The 26,100-nt window shown below is 43.6% G+C and overlaps 1 protein-coding gene across 1 annotated transcript; it reads left to right on the top strand.

Annotated features, from left to right (window-relative positions):
* The first annotated feature begins 3,783 nt into the window (after positions 1 to 3,783).
* On the top strand, positions 3,784 to 26,100 carry LOC135194958 (uncharacterized). The gene is given in 9 exon segments (XM_064221198.1): positions 3,784 to 3,927; positions 7,394 to 7,592; positions 8,711 to 9,483; positions 9,485 to 10,447; positions 19,063 to 19,329; positions 19,991 to 20,134; positions 20,386 to 20,629; positions 20,834 to 21,118; positions 21,970 to 26,100. Coding segments are annotated over 9 exon segments (3,063 nt in total). The 5' UTR covers positions 3,784 to 3,921; the 3' UTR covers positions 22,152 to 26,100.

Genomic DNA, 26,100 nt, shown 5'->3' with positions numbered 1-26,100 from the left:
GTGTATTGTCATTTGTTTCCTGGTTTTCTGATCTATGCTGCGGAGTTCTGCCTTCGTCCATCCCACTATTCCTGCGCTGTATCTGATTACTGGCACTGCCCATGTGTTTTATGGCTTTTATCATTATTTCCGGCGTTGAGTTTTTGACTTGAGTATCGCCTTGAGTCTCTGCATATATTCTTTCCTGATCGTGTCCTTCATCTCTTGGTGTTTTATATCTCCTCCTTCCATTATTCCCAGGTATTTGTATCCTGTCTCATCTATGTGTTTGATGTTGCTCCCATCTGGTAGCTTTATCCCTTCAGTTCTCGTGGCGCCGTGGAGGAGTGGGTTAGGTCGTCAATAGACTTAAGTCAAGTTAAGCAACATTGGGGCTGGTCAGTCGTTGGATGGGTGACCGCTCTCCTCGGCGTTGATTCCTTGGGAAAGGATCTTTACCATAATTTCCTCAGTCTACTCAGCTGTAAATGAGTACCTATCCCTGATGGGGTAGGGTCCAGCTATGGGTTAAATAGCAAAACTCAGCAATGATGGAAAGAAATGATGGTGAAAACGACAACGACGTAAATGGAACCTCTGGCAACAGAGGAGCTTCGTCCGGCAACCAGGTATTCAACCCATTGTAGGGGAAGACGGTCAGGTACTTGGAGGTCGTCATCCAGCAACTGATCACCACAACGACATTATTATTATTATTATTATTATTATTATTATTATTATTATTATTATTATTATTTTATTTTGTGTGTGTGTGTGTGTGTGCTCTCTCACAGTCCTCCAATTCGACTGGGTGGTATTTATAGTGTGGGGTTCCGGGTTGCATCCTGCCTCCTTAGGAGTCCATCACTTTTCTTACTATGTGCGCCGTTTCTAGGATCACACTCTTCTGCATGAGTCCTGGAGCTACTTCAGCCTCTAGTTTTCTAGATTCCTTTTCAGGGATCTTGGGATCGTGCCTAGTGTTCCTATGATTATGGGTACAATTTCCACTGGCATATCCCATATCCTTCTTATTTCTATTTTCAGATCTTGATACTTAACCATTTTTTCCATCTCTTTCTCTTCAACTCTGGTGTCCCATGGTATTGCGACATCAATGAGTGATACTTTCTTCTTGACTTTGTCAATCAACGTCACGTCTGGTCTATTTGCACGTATCACCCTATCTGTTCTGATACCATAGTCCCAGAGGATCTTTGCCTGATCGTTTTCTATCACTCCTTCAGGTTGGTGCTCGTACCACTTATTACTGCAAGGTAGCTGATGTTTCTTGCACAGGCTCCAGTGGAGGGCTTTTGCCACTGAATCATGCCTCTTTTTGTACTGGTTCTGTGCAAGTGCCGGGCATTCGCTTGCTATGTGGTTTATGGTTTCATTTTTCGTATTGCACTTCCTACATATGGGAGAGATGTTATTTCCGTCTATCGTTCTTTGAACATATCTGGTTCATTATTATTATTATTATTATATTGTTGCTGTTCATTTGAAAAGAAGTAACAGAAGGTAAAAATTAAACACAGAAAGAAGCAGAGATCCGTTATTAAAATAAATAAATAAATAAATTATTCCAGGCATCACCTGTTGCCACCTGTTTATCATCACTTATTCGACCGGTTTATTATTTTTTTTCTTTTTTTTTTCTTTTAGTCTACTCCAAATTTACCTTCTCTTTCACTTGCTCCTGTCTCTTCTGTCAGTTATTTCCTGTTACCTTCTGTTAACTTCTTTCTCACGAACACAATAATAATAATAATAATAATAATAATAATAATAATAATAATAATAATAATAATAATAATAATAATAATAACCAGGAACCCCACACTATAAATACTACCCAGTCGAATTGGAGAATTGTGATAGACAAAAAAAAAAGAAATAATAATATAATAATAATAATGCGCCAACGAACTTGACGAAGCAAGCAAGAGCTGTGGACATCACACACACACACACAAACACAAAATCAAAATATCTACCATATTCTGACACCCATTCGGCGTTCCTTGTACTCTGTTATCAATAATTACACCTCTAGACCTGGCGTTTGTAGGTCAGGGCACAATATAATCACATGTATGATATTCCCGAAGCAGAATACACCGCCACTTTCTCTTTTTCCTAATGAGTATACCCCGACCTTGCTGCCGCCGCCCTGGTCCTCTGGTATAGGTCTAGACTCTAAGAGGTTGCACGAGTAGGCCTAGTACTGGGTTCTGGACAGGGACCTGGGTAGGCCTATATGGTATAGGGGGCTAACGTGCCCAAAGCCGTGTGACCAGATGCAACGGAATATAAGAATTTAGGCCAAAGGCCAAACACTGGGAGCTATGAGGTCATCCAGCGCTGAAAGGGACGCAAGCGCACAAGAGTTTGTAAGGTGTAACAGTAACAGGAAGAAAATCTCGCAGTTAAGATGGAAGAAAAAGGAGCTATAGACTGAGGGTTCGATGCGCTGTTGATGAGCTAACTTGGGCGCTTTCACATAGAGACTTATACTGGAGAAGTCTTTAGGCACCAAAGTTTCGTCTCTATTTTAGTAATATATCAATGAAACATCTTTAATTAAAACCTTTTTACTTGCGAGTAATTTTGAGGCTATCACCACAGTTCCGAGGAATTCTCAATATTTAATTTTTTCTAACTGAAGATTTCCGGTTGAATATTTACATTACGCGGCAGTTAGCCGTGTACGTATGTGTATGTACACCTAACGTGTGAATTTATACACCTTCCTCCAGAGGTGGTGTGTGTGTGTGTACACAATGAATCTTTAGTCCAAGAAATCTCTACGATTAACCCAAGCTATACACAGCTCATAATTAAAAAGGAGAATGAAGTCAGCTATTTTCAACCTCTATCTCGCTGACATGTCGTCTGAATATTATATTTATATTATTATATTCAGCGGAATCCGATGTTTGGCTAACCAACGAACTCACGAATGCAAAGTTCTTGTTTACTATATATATATATATATATACATATATATATATATATATATATATATATATATATATATATATATATATATATATATATGTGTGTGTGTGTGTGTGTGTGTGTGTGTGTGTGTGTGTTTTATTCATTGAGTAAAATTTTATTTGGAGAGTTAATTAACATAGGTTTCTAAATTCAAAAATGAGTTTCATCTTCGTCGTCGATGACTCATTGGAATTCCGAGAGAGATAGAGAGAGGAGGAAGAGAGGAGAGAGAGAGAGAGAGAGAGAGAGAGAATTTTTTTAATCTTACGGTTCTGAATACCGGCAGAGAGAGAGCGAGAGAGAGACGTAATGCAATCAGTCAATCAATGGCTTGCGTGCAGGTGATTACCAGCAGCCCACTTCATCCCACTATACCCCCGCCCACCCACCACAATCAACACCCCTCCCCCAAAACGCACACAATCATTCATCCCCTTACGACAATATTCGGCAACAATCCGATTGATTGTAGATTATTGCAAACCAACCAGCCGCCGCCATACCCCTCCCTCAAATAGACCCATACACAATACACACACACACACACACACACACACACACACATCATTGACGTACGTACGTACGCACGTACTCAGTACAACAACAATCCTGCTGACTGTTGGCAGACCTGTTCCGGGCGTGTTGTTTAGGAGTGAAGGTTGGCACGCCTGAATCAAATATGGCGGAGCACCAGTTAAGTGTCTTGAGTGACGCAGAGCTACATGTCATTTCCTCGGGTTTTACGTGTTAGGTGGGTTGTTTTCGCGAGTTGTTTGTGCCCCAGTGGACATTCGGTGTCAAAAAGGGGGTTGTTTCGCGGTCGCCCCCGTGTGTGGTGGGGGGCGAATATGCCCGTGTGTTTTTGTCTCTCGTCTTCTCTTCTCCTCCTCCACCTCCTCCTCCTCCTCATCTTCCCTCACAGCTGACCAAGACTGGATGGTGGTAAATGGTAGAATTAGATTTATCTGTGTCCTCCAAAATCATTCGGAATTCATTGTAAATAACGAATTCTTGTTACAAAAAGACTCGCTATGATGGTCTGTGCACGGCGAATTTATCGTGGAAATCTTATATATATTTTACGTACCAGAATACGGGACCACCTTTCTGTCAATGGTCAAAAAGGATTCGGATTTATCCTAATTCATTATCAATGACGAATTCTTGGTACAATGAGACTCGCTATAATGTTCAGTACACGGCGAATTTATCGTGGAAACGGTATACCTATAGTATATTTTACGTACCAAAATACGGGACCACCTTTCTGTCAATGGGTCAAAAACGATTAATTTAAATATTAGAGTTACCAATAGTCTGTAAGATTATTCCTAAATCATCATAAATAATGAATTCTTTTTGCAATGAGACTCGCTATAATGTTTTAGACATGGTGAATCTATAGTGGAAACTATACTAGCCTATATAGGTATTTTACATAAAATACAAGGAACACCTTTCTGGCAATTGGTCAAATGGATTACGATTAATATATTTAAATAAATTTAGATTTAATATGTTCTTTTAAATTATTTTGGGATTCGTTGCGAATAACTTGCTTCGGTTATGATGAGGCACTGTGATGCCTTAGACATGGTGAATTTATTGTGGAAATGGTGTACATTTTACATTACTATTTATTACTCACTTAAAGATCTAATTCATTAGTTATAAATAAAGAAATTTTGTTATAATGAGACCCACTTGGCATATAATGTCTCAGGTACAGTGAAGTTATTACTTATTACTCACTTGAAATTACGGGAACACCTTTCTGTCAGTTGACGAAGAAAAGGATTAAATTTCTATTAAAAAGAAATCCTGTATCCTTACTTACTCAAATGAAGGCTAGATATAATCGTTATTCGTGACATTCTTCAGAAGTGTTCAAATTAAATTTCTGCCAAGTAACATCCTGACCCAAGGAAGATTTGTCAGAAGTCAAAACCGTTTGTCCTGAAACAAGAAATTTTATCATATTAAACAATTAATAATGTTTTGTACATCATTAAAATACAAATTGAATCGTATTAAGGTAGTAATGCATTGCATCTTAGCTTGAAGGTCCAGTTGTAGAAACTCCTCCGGGAGTCTGCTTCGTAGTTCAATCAGTGAGAGGTATAAAAGACCTCTGGAAGATAAATCTCCAATACTTTCTTTTTTCCAGACTAAACTCTATTGTTAAAACTCCAATACTTTGCTTTTTTCCAGAATAAACTCTACAGAACAGTATGTGTATGTTAACTAATTGATTTTCTTCTCTTTATGATACATAACCTAGCCAAGGAGATATCAGTTTTAATATTTTTAATTATGTTTTGAATAATAGAGAGGGTAGAATACAATGTATGGGGTCAAATAACTAAGACCCCCCCCCTGCCAGTTTAGTGTGGCACCCGAGGTTAGGATAGGTTAACGGTAAATCTGCTTAGGTCATATTCCCTCTGAAATGTCTACTAAGTAGCCCTGACCCTCTCCTCTGCATTCGCTCTGGAAAGCAACATTGCAGGATAACCAATACATTAGTACAGGCAGTCCTCGGGTTACAACGGGGGTTCCGTTCTTGAGACGCGCCGTAAGCCGAAAATCGTTGTAAGCCGGAACATCATAAAAAATCTTAAGAAAACCTTACTTTTAATGCTTTGAGTGCATTGAAATCTATGTAAACTGCATTCTTATTGTATTTTATTTAAAAAAAATATTCAAGTATTGATGATTTTGCATTTTTGGTGTCATTTCTTCTGCCAGATCAGCGTTGTAGGCGCCGTAACCCTGGAAATAATGTCTGATAAATATAATTGAAAAGCGCCTTGACCTCGGAACGTTGTAAGCCAAACCCAGGGACTGCCTGTACTCTCTCAATACTATTAAAGTCGGGTAACAACAAAAAAATTTATTTAAATATAGGCCGCTATCAACAGTACAGCGGTCCCCAGCCTATATGCAGTTCCCGATTCACCAATTTTTCTGTGGAATGTAAATCCACATTATTTATAGAAAATAGGCTAATTGGGATAGCTTTCATAGAGAAATATTCACTAATCACTGTATTTTCATATCATTTTTTGTGGGGGATTGTGTATTTATGTAATTTCTTGACTGGAGAATATAGAAAATGGTGTGTACATTGCAGCACAGGCGAGATAATTCAAGGAATTTATTGCCTGTAGTTTTACATTTTCAATTTCAAATCTTTGTAAATTTCTCAAATTATCTCACCTGTACTGCATTGTGTGCGCATAACCTTTTCTGTATTGCTAAGTAAACTATATTTTCACATGGCCCTCCCCTTTCCACGAGTATCCAAACTTCAAGGGATGAAATTTCTATTTCTGTACATATATGATGTCTACAGTCTCAAAATATGAAAAATTGGATATCTAGTGATGTAAAGGGAATTGATGGTTGTAACCTTCGACCAGATCACACGCAGCCGTTCCAGTCTGTGAATATTTAACATCTCTGAAATTCATTGTCTTTCAAAATAGTAGAACTTACGGAAAGAAACCAGATGGCAAGTTAGGACATTAAACTCATCATTTACAAGGAGTGTCACACTGGAGCAACTTTGAGTACATTATTATAATATCAATATGGTATACAGACAGTCCCCGGGTTACGACGGGGGTTCTGTTCTTGAGACAAGTTGTAAGCCGAAAATAGTCGTAAGCCGGAACATCGTCAAAAATCCTAAGAAAACCTTACTTTTAATGCTTTGGGTGCATCAAAAACTCTGTAAACTGCATTCTTATGGCATATTTCATCAAAAAAACCTTCAAATATTGATTATTTTGCATGTTTGGTATCATATTTCATCTGCCAGATGAGCGTTGTAGGCGTCGTAACCCTGGAAATAATGTCTGGTGAATATAATTGAAAAGCGTCGTAACCTTGGAACGTCGTAAGCCGAGACCGTCGTAACCCGGGGACTGCCTGTATACTGTACATTTTTTTTCATCCTAAGAAACTATACACTGTACATACAATATGTACAGAATGGGCCCACAAAACAAAATTTGAACTTATGTGTGACAAAGGGGAACGGTCTGAACACAATTTCAATATGTGATCCCGTTTGTTTGTATGTGGGCAGGGGGTTGCCATCAATTCACCTCGCGCAGTACACTGTAGACATTACTTTAGGTTCTATGCCGAGTCCCTTCAGCCCTTAGCTGCAGACCCTTTTATTCTTTTTACTGTACCTCCATTCACATTCTTTCTTCCATCTTACTTAACACCATGTTCCAAGAAATGTTTCATTGGGCAACTGCAAAGTTTACCTCTTGTTACAGCTTTGCAACCTATGTTTTTCCATTCCATTCGATCCCATTTGTTCGTATCTCCGAATGTTTGCGAGTTGAATGTTCGTAAAGTAGTGTGGCGTCTGTAATGCGTTTCAACATTTCAGGTCACCATGGACAGCACTGGAGGGTGTGGTCCAGGAGACGGAGAAGAGAGAAAACCAGACCTGAGCACAAGACAAGATCATCCAGTCGCTACTGCTGCTGCTGCTGCTCCTACTCCTACTCCTACTTCTGCCGCCAAGCTTGCAAAAGTTTCTTCTTTTGATAAGGAACCTTCTAAAAACTCTGACAAATTACTGACAGGTTTGTTCATTGCCAGATGGTCATGTTAGAACTTTTATTATTAAAGAATAAAGTTCTTGATAAAATGCATTTAAAATTGCCAAGGTTTTCTTTGGTTTGTCATGTTATTACGTATTATTATTCAGATGAAACCTATTCATATGGAACAAGCCCACAGGAGCCACCGACTTGAAATTCAAGCTCCCAAAGAATATGGTGCTCATTAGGAAGTAAGAGAAAGTGAAGTTTAATACAAAAAGAAGAGATTTCATATATTGTAGAGAAAAAATAAATTAATACAGTGCGTCCTCGACTTATACGGTGGGGGATCCGTTCCAGCGCTGTGCCGTAAGTTGGTTTCTGCCGTAAGCTAGTTTATTGCAGTTTTTGGCGCCATAACATGATGTTGCATCGAGTTACAGCGCCATAACTGCCGTTAATTTTATGCAACATCAAGTTATGGTGCTGCAAAAAGCGCCGTGAAACCGAATTGCCGTAAGCCGGTGGCACCATAAGTCGAGGACGCACGAAATGTGTTAAAAGGCAAGAATAACGTAAGGGTAGTGAACCTCTGAAGTTTAAATTGCGCGACATCCTCAGGGAGACTGTTCCAGGAACACTGTCCAATGGTGGGAGGAATAAAGGACCTCTGGAACTGAGAAGTTCGACAATGAGGCACATCATATTTGGGCTGGCTGCCAAAAAAAGTTTTATTACAAAAGATTCCAATTAAACCTTGCATATATTGCCAGGACTTTCTATTTTCACAATATTTTGGATTCCAAAGAAAACTTGTTGATAAGAAAAGTGAATTTCATTTAAAATTAAAAAAGGGTTGCATTGCAGGTCCATATTTTCAGAACTATGAGGTTTAATTCAGAAGACACTTAGCATTGAGGTGTAGGTGTATCTTAATAATATCAAAAAAGAGAATATAGTGGTAAGATTTTGCATTGAGTTGTAGGTGTATCTTAATAATATCAAAAAAGAGAATATAGTGGTAAGATTTTGTATTTACTATTATGCAGTATTGTAGATGACTAGTGCAGATTTTTAGCTGAAATATTGTTTGAATGGCCAAAGTTTGTAGTGTTCAGTACTTGTTCAGAATTTTCTTATCATTCATCGAACAATTTCAGCTGTGAATCGATGGAGCCAGGAAGAGAACAGTGCCGTGACCCCGGGGGAGTCAAGTCAGGTCTTTAAGCTCCCCCATTCCCTTCCTCTTGCCAACGGAGTGACGGCAGCAACGGCCGCAGCAGCTGCGGTCAATGGCGTCTACAAGCCTTCTGCAGGTCACCCTGCACAGGCTGTGGGATTTAAGCTGGCAGGAGGGAGGCACAGTGAACAGTCTCTTCTCAATAATAATCTAATCGAAGACAAGTGTAACCTTAGATGTAATGACGAAAAGTCGTATTGTATGTACCACAAGTTCCCCACAAAAGTGAACAACAATGTCTACCCAGAGAAGGCCAGCTCCGTCAAAGACGGAATGGACGAGTACTTTCAGATGAATGCCTCTGTAATCTCTAGCAAGCATTCTTCGCAGCCACCGCAGCAGCAGCAGCAAGCCAAGTGTAACGAGCTGAGCCCAAGCAGAGATGCCTCCAAATACCCTGACCATCTCAATCTTCTCAACGGAGAAGAGGAGGACGAAGACGACGGATGCATCTACACATACAAGGGGGAGAACTTTGAGGCAAACCTCTCGCACCTCATAGACATGTGCCTCAGCTGCGGACTTCCGAATACTGAGCGTGGCGGTGATGGCCGTGACGCCATCGTGCATAGGTTGATGAATGGGTCTCCCAGAGCGGATCCGCCGGAACAGAACAATCTGTTTTCGCCGGAGATGGACTTTTTAGAAATGGATTTCGACCCGGGGCCCAACGGGGATGGGGACGCCGACTCTGGACTGTGAAGATAACTGTGTTGATGAGTGTGATAGTAGGTTAGTTATAGATCATAATGCTGCCTTTAGTGTTGCTGGTGCTTTGAATCCTATTAGTAGAAAAACCAATAATTATTGTTCTGAAATGAGGAACCTCATGTGCAAGAGGTGTGAGTCAAGTATATGTGATGGCAAAATAGACAACGTGGCCTTGAATTTGCGTTTGCACGAAAACTCTTCGCCCTTAAATTTTGGCCGAGGCCCCAACGATGGTTTGGACGACAGACCCAACGTTGGGAACGGGGTTTTAAATGTGCCAAGAGATACGATGAACGTTCCGAAAGACTTGAACGTAGCATTAAATCAGTTTAGTGGTTCTCATTGTCGATTAAGTAGCCAATCAGTGTCTCTAGTCCCAGATGATGATAATGACCCACAAGACAATGACAGCATTGAAAACAATCTCGGCGAAGCCGACGACATGGACATGATAGATGACGAGGACGGGGAGGATGCCGACGACGAAGACGGGGACGACAGCAACTCCGACATGCCCGAACTGAGCGAGAGGCTTCCTGCATGCAACGGCAGCAGCGAATTTGTGTTGCGAGATGAGTCGTCCTGTCACGTTCACTGCAGCGCTAAGAAGAGTATTAACAAGCAGAGCAACAAGTCTGCAAACAACAATCTTGGGTCTGTCTCGGCTCCGGAAGTCAGCCCTGCGAAGGAGTACAGCCCGCTTGAGAAATTCGGCAGAAGTATCAGTTTTCACAACCAGCTTTCGAGTCCCAAGTACGAAAACGTCTGCTTCACCAGACGGTCCCCAAAGAGTGGTGACGAGAATCCTTGCCAGGCAGCTGGAAGCACGAGGAAAAGTGCAGCCGACAGGGAAGGCGCAAATCTTGAAATTTGTGCTGGGAGACTGAATAGCCGTGAGAACTCTGTCTTTAATATTCTCTCGGACCCAAATGCAGGGTCTTCACAGGTAAGGATTCCCTAAGTTTATTTTATAGGTAGTGTTAGGATTAATCTAATTTGTGTTTATGATTTTCTGTATTTTTATGTTTTAAGTTTTTCTTGGCTCATCATTTTACCAAGACAAAATCTGATTGAGTTCATTGGTCTGATTACTATGTTTGTTCCGATACGTAATACAAACCCTCGGTCCTTTAACAATAGGAAGTAGCTAGCGGCAGCTGGAACGGTCGTAAGCTTCGAACAAGGGGAGAACGGTAGTTAACTGCTTGTCCGATCGTCGCGCGCCGCGCGACTGGGAGGTAAACAAATCACTTTTGCTTTCGGCCGTGTGTGGGAAGGACGTGTTCGTCATCGCTCTGCCCGCTTTGTCGTTTGCTTTGACTTTGAGTATTTGCCCTCTCTTTCTGTATAAATCAGAGTGACTGTAAGTACTTGTACATTTCTTTATTGATCTTGCAATGAGTGAATTGGAAGAAATGGAGATATCGCCGCGCCCTCCAGTCGCCCGTAGAGTGTGTCCCGGGCTGGAGGGGCGTAGATGTGGAGGTTTTAGATCATTTGTTGATGTGGACCCTCACGAGGTTTGTACTCGTTGTCGGGGGCGAGAGTGCTCCCGCAACGAGCCCTGTGTCATATGTATGAATTGGTCCGAGGCGCAGTGGGTGCTGTACGAGGGCAGGAAGAGACTTAGGCCGCCCAAGAAGTCATCGGAAAGTCCAGTGACTCCTTTGGTAACGGACACTTCGTCCTCTTTCCTGCCCCCCGGCCAGCCCCCACGTTTCGCGCCTTCCCCTGCGGGGGGGGGTAGCGGAGTCCTTCTCCTCTCTCGATCCGTCGAGTGTGGATGAGGGCGCCCGCTACCCGGACGTACAGCTGTACTCGGGGTCTTCCGTCCGCTCTGGGGGGGGTGCTTCTTCCCCCAGGCGTGAGGGAACCCCTCTGACTAACCCGACTGTTGCTTCCGCAGGTGTGCCATCAGCGAAGGACGACCTGGGACAGGTGTGGGAGTCGCTGGGACTGCAGGGAGTGCCCAGCATCCATGGGTTGAGTTTCAGCGGTTTGGCGGGGTCGGCAGTGGTCACTCATGGTGCGGTGACCACGACTACTACCACAGTAACGACCCCCAAAACCAGCATATGAGATGCCACCGCAAATCTGGTGTCATACGCCTCATATAATGTCGGTGACACCCACGGTGGCTATACAAAAACCCATACTGCCGTGCCAAGAGGACGGTGCCACCACCACCTGGATTTTTTTCCTTTGCTGACCCCGGACTTCCGCTGCCCAAAGAGTACCCCCCTGGACTGCCGCCAGTGCCACGGATGACGGTAACTGCCGACAGGACGCCTGGCTCTCCCGTGGTACCTGCCGTGCCTGCCGTACCTGTTGCCGTCCCAGCTACTCTTTCCTTTTCAGATCAGCGGCCTGCGCATTCTCTTTCAGATGTTCCTGCCGTTCTTGCTGTTCCCGACTGTTCCTGTTGTTCCTGCTGTTGGTGGTGCTGTCACAGTCTCAGGTCTTTCCGGACAGGTGCAGTCGGGCCCTGTTGCTTCGGCAACTGCCCCGGCTCCCTCCTGGATGGAAGACCTGACGTCTGTCCTGCGGAGCCTGGCGAAGAAGAAGAGGAAGAGAAAGAAGGTGTCGTCGTCGTCTTCGTCGTCTGCTGCCTCTCCTTCCCCTTCGACTTCTAAGGCTAAACAGCCGAAGAAGAAGAAGGTTGCCATCCTCCCCCCCTAAGAAGACTCCTTCGGGATCTTCTAAGGGCCCGGCTCGCTCAGGCGAGCTGGGGGAGCTTTCTTATGCTGGTCCTCACCTGTTTCCTTCGGGGAACGCGGGGCCCGTCGCTTCTTCTGCAAAGAAGAAGTCGACGGGGACCAGAGGTGCACCAGCCTCGGCTGGTGCGTCCTCACCTGGCGCTAGCGGTTCTGCCGCTAAACCAGGTTCCGTCTCGGCCGCTTCTCGTTCGCGAGAGCAGAAGACTGGCGAGAGTCGTGCACACGACTCTCGCCAGCCAGTGGACGCTCTCGCAGCGATCAACTGGCTGCTCGGGCTGACGTGACGGTCGCTGACCGGCCACGGGTTGAGGCGAGGAAGGAGTCCCCACGGCCGCCGGTACCAGCCACGGGCTAGTACCAGCGGTTTGACGCGCCGATGAGGACGCTGGCCGGTCTCGACGCGACAGAGAGCCTAGCAGGTCACCCGTCCGCCGCTCCCGATGGGACCGGGCGGAGACGGTGACCAGCGGCAGCTCGCCTGACGCTAGAGATCGGTCTCGACGTTCTCAGCCGAGCCAATCGCGCCCCAGGCGAGCGGCAAGGCTAGGCCTGCTGCTCGACCGTCACCGCGGGTTGACGATCAGCAGCAGCCCTCCACGCACGCTGGTCCTGCCAGCGAGCGAGGGGGGAGCGTCAGGTCTGCCTCTCCCGTACCTTCAACCTCCTCGGGCTATACCGGGAGGAGCGAGGTACCGAGGAGCGATCACAAGAGGTGCGCCGCTCGTGACCCAGCTATGACGCCGTACGGCTCAGGCACGGTCTTAGGACCGACCAGAAACGTACGAGCAAGTAGTTGGAGGCGACCGTCAGGGGTCTGTCGCTGTTCCTCCTTCTGAAGGAGGAGTATCGAGGGATATGCTCTTGCTGGAGGGACTGGACGGTCCTACTCCACAAGACGCTGTAACGCCTGAGATACAGAGGAACTTCGCAGAGGTCATTAAGCTGATGCGTCTGCATAATGACCTTGCGGAAGGATCGCCGCTACCACCAGCAGAGCCCACGTCCCGGCTCGAATCATTTTGGGGTCCCAAGAGGGAGCCTAAAATGATGGTGGGGTTGCCACGATCAGAGCTTGCGGACTCGGTCCTGGATCAGGTGGAGAATCTCGTCTCAGGACGGGAGGACTCGCTAAAATCCGGACGGTCCTCTAAGCTGCTTCCTCCTCCTCTACAGCGGCAGAGGCGATTTTACGTGCCTTCGGAAGACCCGATACTGCCGAAACAGGTTAACCCGGAGTTAGCGAGGCTGACTCCAGTTACTGTACCCGGCAGCAGCTCCTGTCGGAGAACCTATGGTTCTCGCAGCAGGAGGCACTTGCCCTGGAATCTACCGCTATGGCAGCATTCCAGGCAGTTTCCTGGTTGGATTTGTGGTCCCTCACAATATCCAAGTAGCGGCCGGCTCTGGGAGTTTCTGCTCTCGAAGACGACGCGTCTTTCAGGAGACTGTGCCAGTCTGGAGGAAGAGCAATCTCTTACCTCGCCCATCAGACTGCTAACCTGTGGGCCAACTTGGTTTCTTCGACGTAGGGACGCAGTCCTTACCCGAGCTGACCAAGGGGGAACCCCGTGGGGGCCGGGTGAGGCGGCACTCGGGCTACGAAATGGACCTCTTAGGAGTTCCCCAGCTCTCTTTCCTGGAGAGATGGTGGACGCTGCGGTGGAACGGCGGCGCACTGACGAGAGTGACCGCTTAGTCCACCAGGCAGTCTCGAAGGTTTCTGGGCAATCTCGAGTAACTGCGGCCAAACCAAAGAGCTTGGCTAGCGCTTCCACGGCGGCGAAGACGGTTGCACCGTCCAAACCCCGTGTGAAGACTCCGGTTGTTTCAACTTCTGCTAGAGGAGGCCGCAACCAGCCCTCCTCCCAGCCCTCCTTTCCCCGAGGAGGTCGCGGAAAGAAGTTCGAAACGAGGAGGGAAACGCTAGGGACGGCGTTCCCCCTCACCTGCTGCCGGAAGTGGGGGGGTGCCTAGCGAGCCATTGGGTGACTTGGCAGCGCTACGGCGCCGAGAACTGGATAGTAGACGTCCTTCGGGAGGGATATCTACATACCCTTCGAGTCCTCGGCCCCCCCTCATCTCCAACCCGGTCCATCTACAGACCTATGTCCGGGGATCAGCAAAGGACAACGCTCTTCGACAGGAGATCAAGACCATGCTGGCGAAACGATCTGTAGAAATCGTGGAGGACCAGTCACCGGGCTTTTACAGCCGCCTCTTCCTAGTGGAGAAGGCATCGGGGGGCTGGCGTCCGGTGATAGACCTCTCTCCCCTGAACCGCTTCGTTCGCACGACGCGGTTCACGATGGAGTCGGCACGCTCAGTGCTCGACTCAATCAGGGGGAACGATTTCATGCTTTCAGTGGACCTGAAGGACGCGTATTTTCAAATACCCATCCATCAGTCCTCCAGAAAGTACCTCCGCTTCATCTTCGACGGGACGGTGTACCAATTCAGGGCACTTTGTTTCGGTCTCTCAACCGCCCCACAGGTGTTCACGCGAGTGTTCACTCTGGTGTCGGCTTGGGCCCATTCGAACGGGATACGTCTTCTGAGGTATCTCGACGATTGGCTAGTCCTGGCGAGCTCCCGCTCGCAGTTGCTACAGGACAGAGATCGACTCCTCAAGTTTTTGTCGCGATCTGGGGATCGTGATAAACTACGAGAAGTCCGACCTGAACCCAAGCAGAAGATGAAGTACCTGGGTATGCTGATAGACACGGTAGCAGGGCAAGTCTTTCCCGCAGACTTGCGTATCAGCAAATTCAGGGAGGCAGCCGGCCGGTTCCGTCTCGCAGGAACAGGCAGCACAGCAATGGCAAGTCGTGATCGGCCATCTGTCGTCACTCGAGAAGTTAGTCCCTCACGGGCGTCTTCACCTGCGGTCTCTCCAGTGGAGACTAAGGGAGAGTTGGTCTCAGGCCAAGGATCCTCCTTACTTTCCCGTGGCTATCACGGACAAGGTGAGAACAGACCTAGCCTGGTGGCTCGACGACAAGAACCTCTTAAGAGGAGTGCCCATACGCACTCCCCCCCCGGAGATGCTTCTGTTCTCAGACGCATCGACCGAGGGATGGGGCGCACACCTGGAGGAGTTGCTGACTGCAGGTGTGTGGGGACCATCACGAAAAGCACCTTCACATCAATGTCCTGGAACTCAAGGCGGCGTTCAACGCTCTCCAAGAGTTTCAGGACCGCTTGGTGGGACACTCAGTGGTGTTGATGTGCGACAACACCACAGTAGTGGCATATGTCAACAAGCAGGGGGGGCGGGGGGTAGTGTCTCTTCCGCTCCATCAGTTGACGGTGCAAGGTGCACGAGTGGGCCACGGCTCACTCGATAGAGCTGTCAGCACGCTACATTCCAGGCAAGAGGAATGTAGTAGCAGACAAGCTCAGCCGTCGGGATCAGGTGATAGGGACCGAATGGTCTACTACACCAACGAGTAGCGGAAAGGCTCTTCAACCTGTGGGGGCGAACCGGTCCGTAGACCTGTTCGCCACCCGGCACACCCACGAAACTTCAGGCTGTGCCGGACCCATGGGCAGCTGCAGAGGACGCTCTCCAACACCCCTGGGACAACCTCTTCGCTTACGCCTTTCCTCCCTTCTGTCTGATTCGGAAGTGATCAATCGAGCGCTGGTCACTCCCATCTCAGAATGATCCTGGTGGCTCCCAAACCGCCACAAGCCGTTTGGTATCCGGACCTGCTGGCTCTTCCTTTGCGGACGGCACCGAGATGAAGCTAACCCCAAACTTGGGCACAACCTTCTAGCCCAGCCACACGTAGAACGGTACCACAAGCAGTCCAGTCCCCTTCAACTTCACGCTGGCTGTTATCCACCATCTCCTTGCGAACGAGAGGCTTTTCTCGTAGCGCAGCAACAGAGATTGCTGGGACACGTCCGACAGTCCTCTGCAGCGTGTTACCAGGGGAAGTGGGCCGTCTTCTGTGGTTGGTGTCGTAGACAGGGTCTGTCTCCTCTCAGAGCCACTCTTCAGCAGGTAGCGGATTTCCTCGTGTTTCTTCGCCAAGAGAAGCTCCTCTCAGTACCCACAGTTAAGGGATATAGAGCCGCCCTGGCCCTCGTCTAAACTGAGGGACTGGACATCTCGAATTCGTTCGAGATATCCTTGCTAAATGAGGAGGCTGTTCGAAAGGTCTTGCCCACCCAGGGAACTCAGGCCCCCTGCGTGGATGTGACTCTCGTACTTAGGAGTTTGACTCGAAGACCCTTCGAAGACCCACTCCGAGAGTCGTCAGACAGGGATCTGACCCTCAAGACCCTCTTCTTGCTGGCCCTGGCATTGGCGAAGAGAGTAGGGGAACTACATGGCCTTTCTTATGATGTTAAACATACCAGAGGCTGGGGATCTGTGACGCTCGATTTCGTCCCGAACTTCGTAGCTAAGACTCGGAATCCGTCGATCCCTGACGACAGGTTCGAGTCTTTCACGATCCCTCCCTCCTGGACTTCACCGATAACGATGCGGATGAGATGCTGCTTTGTCCTGTGAGGGCGCTACGGCGCTATCTGAAGAGAACTCGACATCTCAGGCCTGAGTGTCGACGCCTCTTCGTTAGCACTGGGGTTACCAAGAAAGAAGTCTCCAAGAACACGCTTTCTTTCTGGCTGCGTGAGGTGATCAGGAGAGCGTACGAAGCTGATGGTAGCGACGACATCCGTACGCTCCGACCGAGAGCCCACGAAGTCAGAGGTTATCGGACCCTCCTTAGCGTTCCGTAAGAACTTCTCCGTGGCGCAGGTCCTGAAGGCAGGTGTCTGGGCCAACCAGACCAGCTTCACGTCCTTCTACCTTCGGGATATTGCCCACAAGTCCTTGGATACTTTTTCCTTGGGACCTGTGGTGGCTGCTCAACACGTTGTGTAAGCTTACCCAGTACCCGAGCAGGCAGAACAGCATCGATTCCTGGTATGACTGGGAGAATGAATGCGTGAATGAGAGAGTGACTGGCTTCTCTTCACCATCTTTTTCTACCTCTACCTGTGGGCAGAGGGATACGGTCGTTACCTTGCTGGAAGGGAGTCAGATGCAGGTAAGCTATTCAACAGAGCTCCATCCTACCTCTTTAACTAGAGATAGGAGTAAATATCCACCACTTTCTCCAACAAGGGGGGGGGAGAAAGTGGATGCCGGACATGAGACAAACCCATTACTTTACATTTGCTCATGTAAAGGAAAAAGTTCTTACCAATGCTGGTACAAAGAGATACGCTTGCCTCTCTCTAGTACTCGGCCAGAGGTCTGACCATTGATCCTGCGGTGCACACCCCGATCAATCGGACAGAGGCTTGGATCCCTCCCTCGCTCTTACGACCAGGGAGGCATTCCAGGGATGGACGAACACCAGTCTGTTCATCAAAAAGACTCAGATTCCTCCCACCAAGAAGTGAGTCTTCCTATTGTTAAAGGACCGAGGGTTTGTATTACGTATCGGAACAAATGACAATTTGTCGAAAATTGCATTTTTCCTAACTATACAAACCTGAGGTCCTTTACATATAGTCCCTCCTCATGCCACCCCTCACTCTGCGTATTTTGCATGGGCCAAAAGCAAAAGTGATTTGTTTACCTCCAGCCGCGCGACGATCGGACAAGCAGTTAACTACCGTTCTCCCCTTGTTCGAAGCTTACGACCGTTCCAGCTGCCGCTAGCTACTTCCTATTGTTAAAGGACCTCAGGTTTGTATAGTTAGGAAAAATGCAATTTTCGACAAATTGTCATTTTTTGTACATTGTCTGCTAGTTGTATATATTGTACTCTACACTAAGAGGAACATTTTTTTAAAAACTACAGCACACGTATTCTTTTCTGTTAGTTCTAAAAACACGCCTTTTAATTATTATTTTGTGTATATAGGAGTACATCTCTGCATTGTTATTAATTTTTAGAGAAATATAGGTTGTAACCTGCATATTTATACCTATATTTCTCACTAAATTTTTGAAGCACCAGATTTATTAAATCCATGCTCATGAACACATATTGCATGCAAATATTTCAAAAGCTATATTGATTCTTAATGCCTTCAAGTTACATTTTGTGAGCTATAACATTTGGTAGTTTATCTTTCTCCAGAGTTGAAATTTAAATTCCTTCATTTGTTTAATTCAAAGTCAATAGAAATGAGGGTGTTGGGTCCAGGAATCTTACTGCATAATGTACAGAAAAAGATATAGTACTGTAATGAGACTGTATCCAGTTTGAAACATATTACTATTGTTATAGTATTCAGAAGATGGGACTTATTCATATGATAAAACCTATAGGGGCCATTGACATGAAATTCAAGCTTCCAAAGAATATAGTGTTCATTAGGAAGAGATAATAGGTGGTGTAAAGGGGAATACAGAAAGAAGAAAAAATAATACACTAATACACGCAGTCCTTGGTTATTGGCGGGGGTTCCATTCCCGGGGGTGTGCCGATAAGCGAATACCGCCACTAACCGAAACTTGGTGATTGGCCATAATGCCAATAACCGGTTATTGGTGCCATAAGCACCATTATGGCGCCAACAACCGGAACGTGACCCGTTATGGCGCCATAAATCACTGGTTTTCAAGCACCATAAAACCGAGTCCACCGATGACCAGGGACTGCTGGTAAATATAATATATATAATATAATAAATAAATTAAACTGCAAAAGGAGAATAGCATTAGGTTGATAATGCATTGCACCTTTGCTGGGACTTCTGAAGAAGTTCCAATTGCACGACATCCTCTGGGAGGCTTTTATGAAACTTGTGAGACCATAGCCATCAGATTTCTTGGTAAAAAGTTCATCTCCCAGCTGAGTCGTTCCATTACTTTCAGAGTTTGAATTCTGTCTTTGATACCACCAAGGAAAGCAGTGCAGGCATGCTGGGCAAACATAGCAGCGTTGTGTCCTTACCTAGTGCTACGGCTACATCCACCGGTCATTCGTCGGTCCTGCTGACGTCGCCCGCCTTGTCGTCTCCTATGCGAACGGGAGCCAGAAGTCCTCCGGTGACACTGAGTGGGACAAGTTCTGCTCCATGTCCCCTTCCAGTGAAATCTCTGCGACCTAAGAACACTAATCCAAGTCAGGACCCAAATACGGTAATTTAAAAAATTTAAGTCGTCCCCATCAGTTACCATGGTACTTTCGATTAGATTTGTCACGCAAATTAATGAATCAAATGTGATACATCATTTATGCATAAGTTGAGTAGTATTTTAAAAACACATTTTGAAATATTTCTCACTTGTTCATTGTTATTATAAATGGAGTTTAAAACTATATTGACGGTTTCTAATTTCTTAAGATTAAAAAATCACCATCAGTTCAATTTACCACATTATTAGCAAGTTTTAAACTATCTACAATAACAATGGACAAGCAAGAAATATTTTGAAAATGGTTTTTGAATACTGCTTAACTTATGCTAGATTTGTCATATTTTAGTGATTTAACATAGGAAAACTTTGCTTGTGAATATGTTGTGCTTGTATGCACTTGATCCCTGTAGGAGGTAGCGCTGTTAGTCCCTTTCATACCTTGTACCATACTATCTCCATTTATGTTCTCTTTCTTCCATCGTACTTTCCACCCCTCCTAACAATTGTTTCAATGTCATGTTCGGCGCTGAATGACATCATAGGTTCCAGTGCTTGGCCTTTGGCCAAAATTTTATATTCCATTTTCAATTTATGCATTGGTTAAGGTTTTTATAAAAAAGCACATACATTTACCAACTAAAAAGCTTGACCATCTCAACAGGCTAGCGAAGGAGAAGGAGGAGGAGACGAGAGTTGTCCCAGGGTCAAGAAGGTCATGATTTGGACAGAGCTCCAGGCCTCAGGGAGACAAGTTACTCAAATTGCTACCTCAGCATGTGGAGCCACTGCCATTATCAATGTATTGGTAAGTTGGTGGTTCATTATAATCATTTCGTAGTTATAACAGGTATTAGGCAAGCTTTGAAAAATATAGGAGTGGTTTTAGGTAAACGACTGACCAGAGAACGCTAACCACTGCCTACATGAGACTGTAATGATAATACATATATGAGTTTTTATAGTAATGTAGTTAGTACAGCCAAGACTTGACTTAAGCAGAAGTTGGATTTTTATATGTGAATATTGTATTTAAATCATTATGAATTTTTCTTACAGCTAGCTTTAGACTACCCACACACCTTGGAAGAGGTACAGAACAGCATCAAGACTCGGCTACGAGCAGAACTGGCTCCCGTGGTAGATTATCTGCTCTCGCGGTCAGTAGCGGGCACGACTCACAAAGACCTCATCGAAGGAGTTACGTTACTTTCCAAAGGGTCGATCAAGGCCAAGTTCTTCCATATGTTTCCTAAACGGGCAGTGCAACTCTCTCGGTGGCTTGCTCAGTGGATAGGAAGAGGTAGGCAACTGTGAAACTAGTTGACTGATGGAAAGTAAAAGGAGGAAGATTTCAGATATTTTTTTATGCTTCATAGCACAGGCGGCCCCTAGTTAACCAGGGACTGCCTGTATGAGCTTTTGTGTGATAATTTTCTAGTTAAATAATGACACTCTACTTAGGGAGTCAACTTTGCTGGCATTATAAACAAACTTTGAATTGCAGGTGGAGTACCTCTTGCAACATTGAATCTACAAGTTGGTGTGGCTGTTGGCCAGACCATTCCTGACGCATGGCATCATCAGATGATTTTTGGAGTTGGCCCGCAAGGGATCTACCTCACTAACCCTCTGGAGTGTGTGTCTGACTGTCTCTTAGGAGAGCAGCTCTGTACTGACAGTGTACTGTTAGTAAGGAGAGCAGATATAGTTAGCAGATGGGGCCAAGGAGATAAGCTGATACGGTTAACAAAGCAGAAGGATCCGAGGTGGCTGGATATGAATGTTCTAGGTAAGCTGTAGTCCAAAATGTATCCAATTATAACAGTGATCAGAAGTAATATCTGCTTGGGTAATATTGATTTAAACATCATCTCAAGCATCAGTCAAGTCAGAAAGCATTACACTAGTGTTGGCACAAAATATAGTTGTTCCGCAGACATTGATTGAATTTTTTTCCTCCCAGTTACTGAGACTAGGAGCTTTGTTGCTGTAAGAGTACCTGGACCATATTTTGAAATGCCCTTCTAGTAATTTACAGTTATCCGAGTTCATGTGTGCTGAGACAATTGTTAGTAATATAAATTTTCATAAAAAATTTATTACCTGGATACTTGACTTCTGTTAAAGGTAGCTTATATCTCCCCGCCTATTTGCACAGATATAAATTGTCTTTAACAGTAGGTAAGATTCATCCACAATAATATAAAGTTAATTAAAATTTATTATTTGGATACTTGCCTACTGTTAAAGAGAACTTATATTTCCTTGCCCATCAGTGCAGAAGCATAAACTACGTTTAACAGTCGGTAAGATCATCCAAAATAATAATATAAAGGAAATGAGGTCATACTTTGCAAAGAATCATTATTGTACGTATTATTTGCCTACTATTAGAGATACCCCTCTCCTATTGGCACGGATGTTTAAACTATCTTTAACGGAGGTTTAGACTAGGTTTAAATTATCTTTAACATAGGTTTAAACTATCTTTAACAGTAAGATTCATCCCAAATTATATTATGAAGCGAGTGAGTTCATACCTTGTACAGTATCACTATTGTATGTATTATTTAATTTTGTTGATTTTTCTATAATCTATTCTATGTACAACTGAAGTGTATTTTTTTGTATGTTTTATAGGTCAAGTACTAGGTGTATTGAAAGAACAGGCAGCCCCTCCCATCATGCAGGGCCGACGCCACCTAACTTCTCACGTGGCAATCCCAGCTGCGTACCAGTCTGGCGTAACGATCTTCATGAGGGCTGACAACAGTGAAATCCATACGTTGCTTGAAGCAGAGGAGTTACCATTGTTAGAATGATAACCAGCTTAGGTGTGCACTAGAGGTGCACACTCAGTGGCAGATGATTTTTACATCTGTATGTTGTCATAGAACCTAGAGACAGCCCATTGCACTAAATCTTCAGTCAGACGAATGGTTATGGATTGTCTCTTGTCTGTTTATAAGTCGAAATTTTTCTCAGTCTTACAGGTTTCTCTCTTCTATCTCAATCTCTCTCTTCATCTCTCTTTATCTCTCTCTCTCTCCCCCTCTCTCTCCTTTTTAATGCAAGAGTGAGCTCTCCCTGATACAGTGTTGAGCTTTTGTGATAGCAGATATTGTTCCTTGTAGGATCAGTTATAATTTTTTTACAACCCAGTGTAGGATTGGTAGGACATGAATGGGTTTATTACCACATTGTGTATTTGATTGTGCTTACTTTTTGGGAGGTTTCAAATTCTGTTAAGGAAACTTGATCGAAGGGATGTTTTGTTTGCTCAGGGCTACAATTTTTTTTTTCTTATACATATATATAGATTATATACATTGTGATAGCTTGAAAATGAAGACACTATATTTACTGTGCTGAAAAGTATACTCAATGGAATAATGGCCATTTGGAATGATTGATAGCTTCTTCAGCCTTTGATTCACAGAAGCATGATTTTAGAAACTGAAGTTAAGCACTACAGTATATTATGTAATATAATAAATACTATAATGATGAGGGCTTGGTAGTTTGTATTATACTTCAGTGAAAATAAATTATTTTTGCCTTACTTTGTGTTTGCTGCTACTATTACTTTCATTAGTTGTCGGTCGCTGTAATCAATTAGAACAGAAAAGTAACCATTTTATCTTCATAGGTATTTTTGCTTATAATGAATTGCAAGACATTTTCAGTGCCGTTCTTTAATTTGTGTGTGTGTGCCACTCCTTAACTACTATGAATGACTTGGTATGCTAAAGAAATATCAAAGCTTTAGAGAACGTTTATTGGAAGCATCCCCCCTCCCCCTTGTGATAGACGCCCATCAAAGTGTCTGTTTAACGTCTGGAAGGTAAGGAAGGAACGTCGTAGGTAGTCATTCACAAGTTTTGATTAAGGCTTCATGATGAATTCAATTTTTTTAAGTGTTCTAGAGTTATTATGTACCTGTGTTATATATCTTCTTCATTTTCTTGAGTCCGTTGAAATGTCTTAGTTGTAGCAGTTTTGATTCTCAAAAGACGTCTCAAGAAGTAGACATAAGGTTTGATTTATTTTTATGATGTCTGCACTTTCCCTGCATTTATATTCTATTCCTATTTAATTTTTTGTTGCAACATATGCATGAACATGCAAGCCCCTTCCCCCATTCTTAGTCCTGAGCTCATAGGTATATATACTTTTGCAAGAGCAGGTTTGCATATATGCAACATCGAAGCAATTATGTAAAAATGCATGAATATATTACATTTATCCCTCTCCGTCTTCTGCCATCATTCCTAAGCTCCTTTTTACCCACTTCTTTCACCAAGGGAGTTTCTCTCATCTTGATACATAATTTAGCATATGGGACTTGAAATGTTTTTTTCCCCTTTTACAAGGTGGACAATGAAGGTAATGTTACGAATGCCAGTTTTTTTGTTTGTTTTTTTTCACTAAATTGCTTTGAAGAGGCACGTGTGACTGAAGAACGACTGGATAGCAGAATGTTTTTGGATACTGCTCAAATTGTTGCCCAGCTATTTCAGGCTAAAGTAGCTATCAAAGAAATTTGTAATTTATATTTATATTAGTATTTATTGTAATGAATAACTAGTACTGAGCTTCAAATGAAGCTTTTAATAAGACTGACCTATTTTACCTTAGCCTGTTATATCACTGATCCAAGTAAATTTCTAGAGACCACCGTATTTCACAGTAAAGTGTCTTTATCGTGCAGGTAATATTCGCTATTGGTTAGCCATGTTCGATACACGTTCTTATATAATTTATGTAAATTGCAAATTACTATTGTTTTAAAAGTTTGAATATGATTGTGGTTTTTTTTAATGAGGATACTGTGCAAGGAATTACTGCTCTATTGTAGGGTGTGAAATTATTTTATGTTGGGAAAGTTAGGAGAACTTAGACAGAGAAACGAGCTTTGTTCTTGTATTGCAATAATTATTTTATGAGTGTATTATAGTTAGCATTACCGCTGCATATACAACAATTCTCTTGGCAGGCAATTAGTAAATCCATTAGAGGTTAGGCATGGATAGACTTGATTTTTCTAACCTTGATGGCTGTGAGACTTAGATGTTAGGTTAATTCGTTTTAAGGATACCATGAAATTCGGTTTGGGCACCATATCGGCGTACTTCTTAGGAAAATGACATCCAGCTGGTAAACAGTTTCATACATGTAGTTTACAAAGTGGCTTGAGTATATTTTATTCATAACTTGAAATTTTATGAGGCAGCATTAAAGATAACAAAATACTTGTCAAAATTGTTGTAGGGTTTGTATTAGTGCCTTATGTGCGACAGGAGGTTTTTCCAATGATCTATTATGCCAGCCACATGCATTATGAGAGAGAGAATTGTTTTGTATCAGAGACTGTGTTATAGGTAATAGGTCTTTTCCTTCTCGTATTCCAAATTGATCTTTACACAAATACGTCTATATTTTGAACAGAACAGGAATTTTTTCTCTTTTCCAGACTATATGAAAAAATGTTTATATTCAGTTTTTAGCTGTCATATATACATTTTTTCAAATTTTTCTGTTCATTTGCATTGATGATGATTTTATCATTGACCAACTGTTTCAGCTTAATATAAAGTGTCTCACCATATATCCTGTATGGTGACAGAGAGAGAGACTGGAAACTCTAACCATACACCCTAGATGGTGAGAGACAGACTTGATACATTGCTAAAACAAGAATTCAATGATGAAATCATTGCTGATGCAGATACGTTAAAAAAAATAATTTTAAATGCATATTCGACACTACCAAAACAGGGATGATATGCAGATTGGAAGTTTATTGGTTCATCTTGGGCCCAGTCATAATCATCTCAAAAACACTTTCTAAAAATTTCTTAGCTTACTGTATGACTTTCAACATTTTTATATATCCCTATTTAGTTATGCGTTCTAATATTGTAATTGCGCTTGACAAAACCCGTTGTTTATAAACTCTCAGATGTACTCATAGGATCTTGTTTATAGATGAAATGGGAAAATTAGAAGCAAGTTGAAATGGAAAGGCCAGTGTTAAGAAACAAAGGGAAAATGATAAGTAGTAGAGGGAAGAAAATGAAGCAACCAAAGTTAAATACCTTAATGGGATGCCACTAAGAATCCATAGGATTGTCAACAGTGTCTCCTATAAATCGCACCTAAGTGGTTCCTTTGCAAAATAATTTTGTGGGTGAATGGTCAAAATGTAGAACAGTTGTACTTTGTAAAATGCTGATTAAATGTGGCTTGCTTTAAGCTATTCAGCTATAACCACAATCAAATTTCCAAAGTGTTGGTGTAAAACTCGATCTCTGCAAGGTTTCAGATTTGAAATTTAGCTAAAGACTTCGTACTAATTGATAAGGCAGCAAGTCAGTTTCATAAGGTCAGTAGATTAAGAATGCTACATATTCTGTAGCCAATTTTTTAACTTAGGATATTGATTGCTTTACTGTGCATGGAAATGACTGCGCACACAATGAAACCGATGGTAAATGATCTAACTCGCCTCAGTTGTAGCCCACTGATAAAGCTCCCATATGCTAAAGACTGCATGAATATATCGGAACTCCTTTCACTTTGTAGATACCCCTCTATCATGATCAGTATATTTGTTTATCCTGTGAAGAGTTAAAAAAAAAAACTATGTTGTTGTATAATTGTAAATATGTTGATGCCAAATCAAATTTTTTATGTACAATATTATGGTGTGACTGAGCTTTATTTTTGTTGCCATATATTTACTTCATTATTAAATGGTTATACCTTTTA

The sequence above is a fragment of the Macrobrachium nipponense genome, chromosome 20, assembly GCF_015104395.2.
Source record: "Macrobrachium nipponense isolate FS-2020 chromosome 20, ASM1510439v2, whole genome shotgun sequence".
NCBI lineage: Eukaryota > Metazoa > Arthropoda > Malacostraca > Decapoda > Palaemonidae > Macrobrachium > Macrobrachium nipponense.
This window is presented reverse-complemented; position numbering and strand designations above follow the sequence as displayed.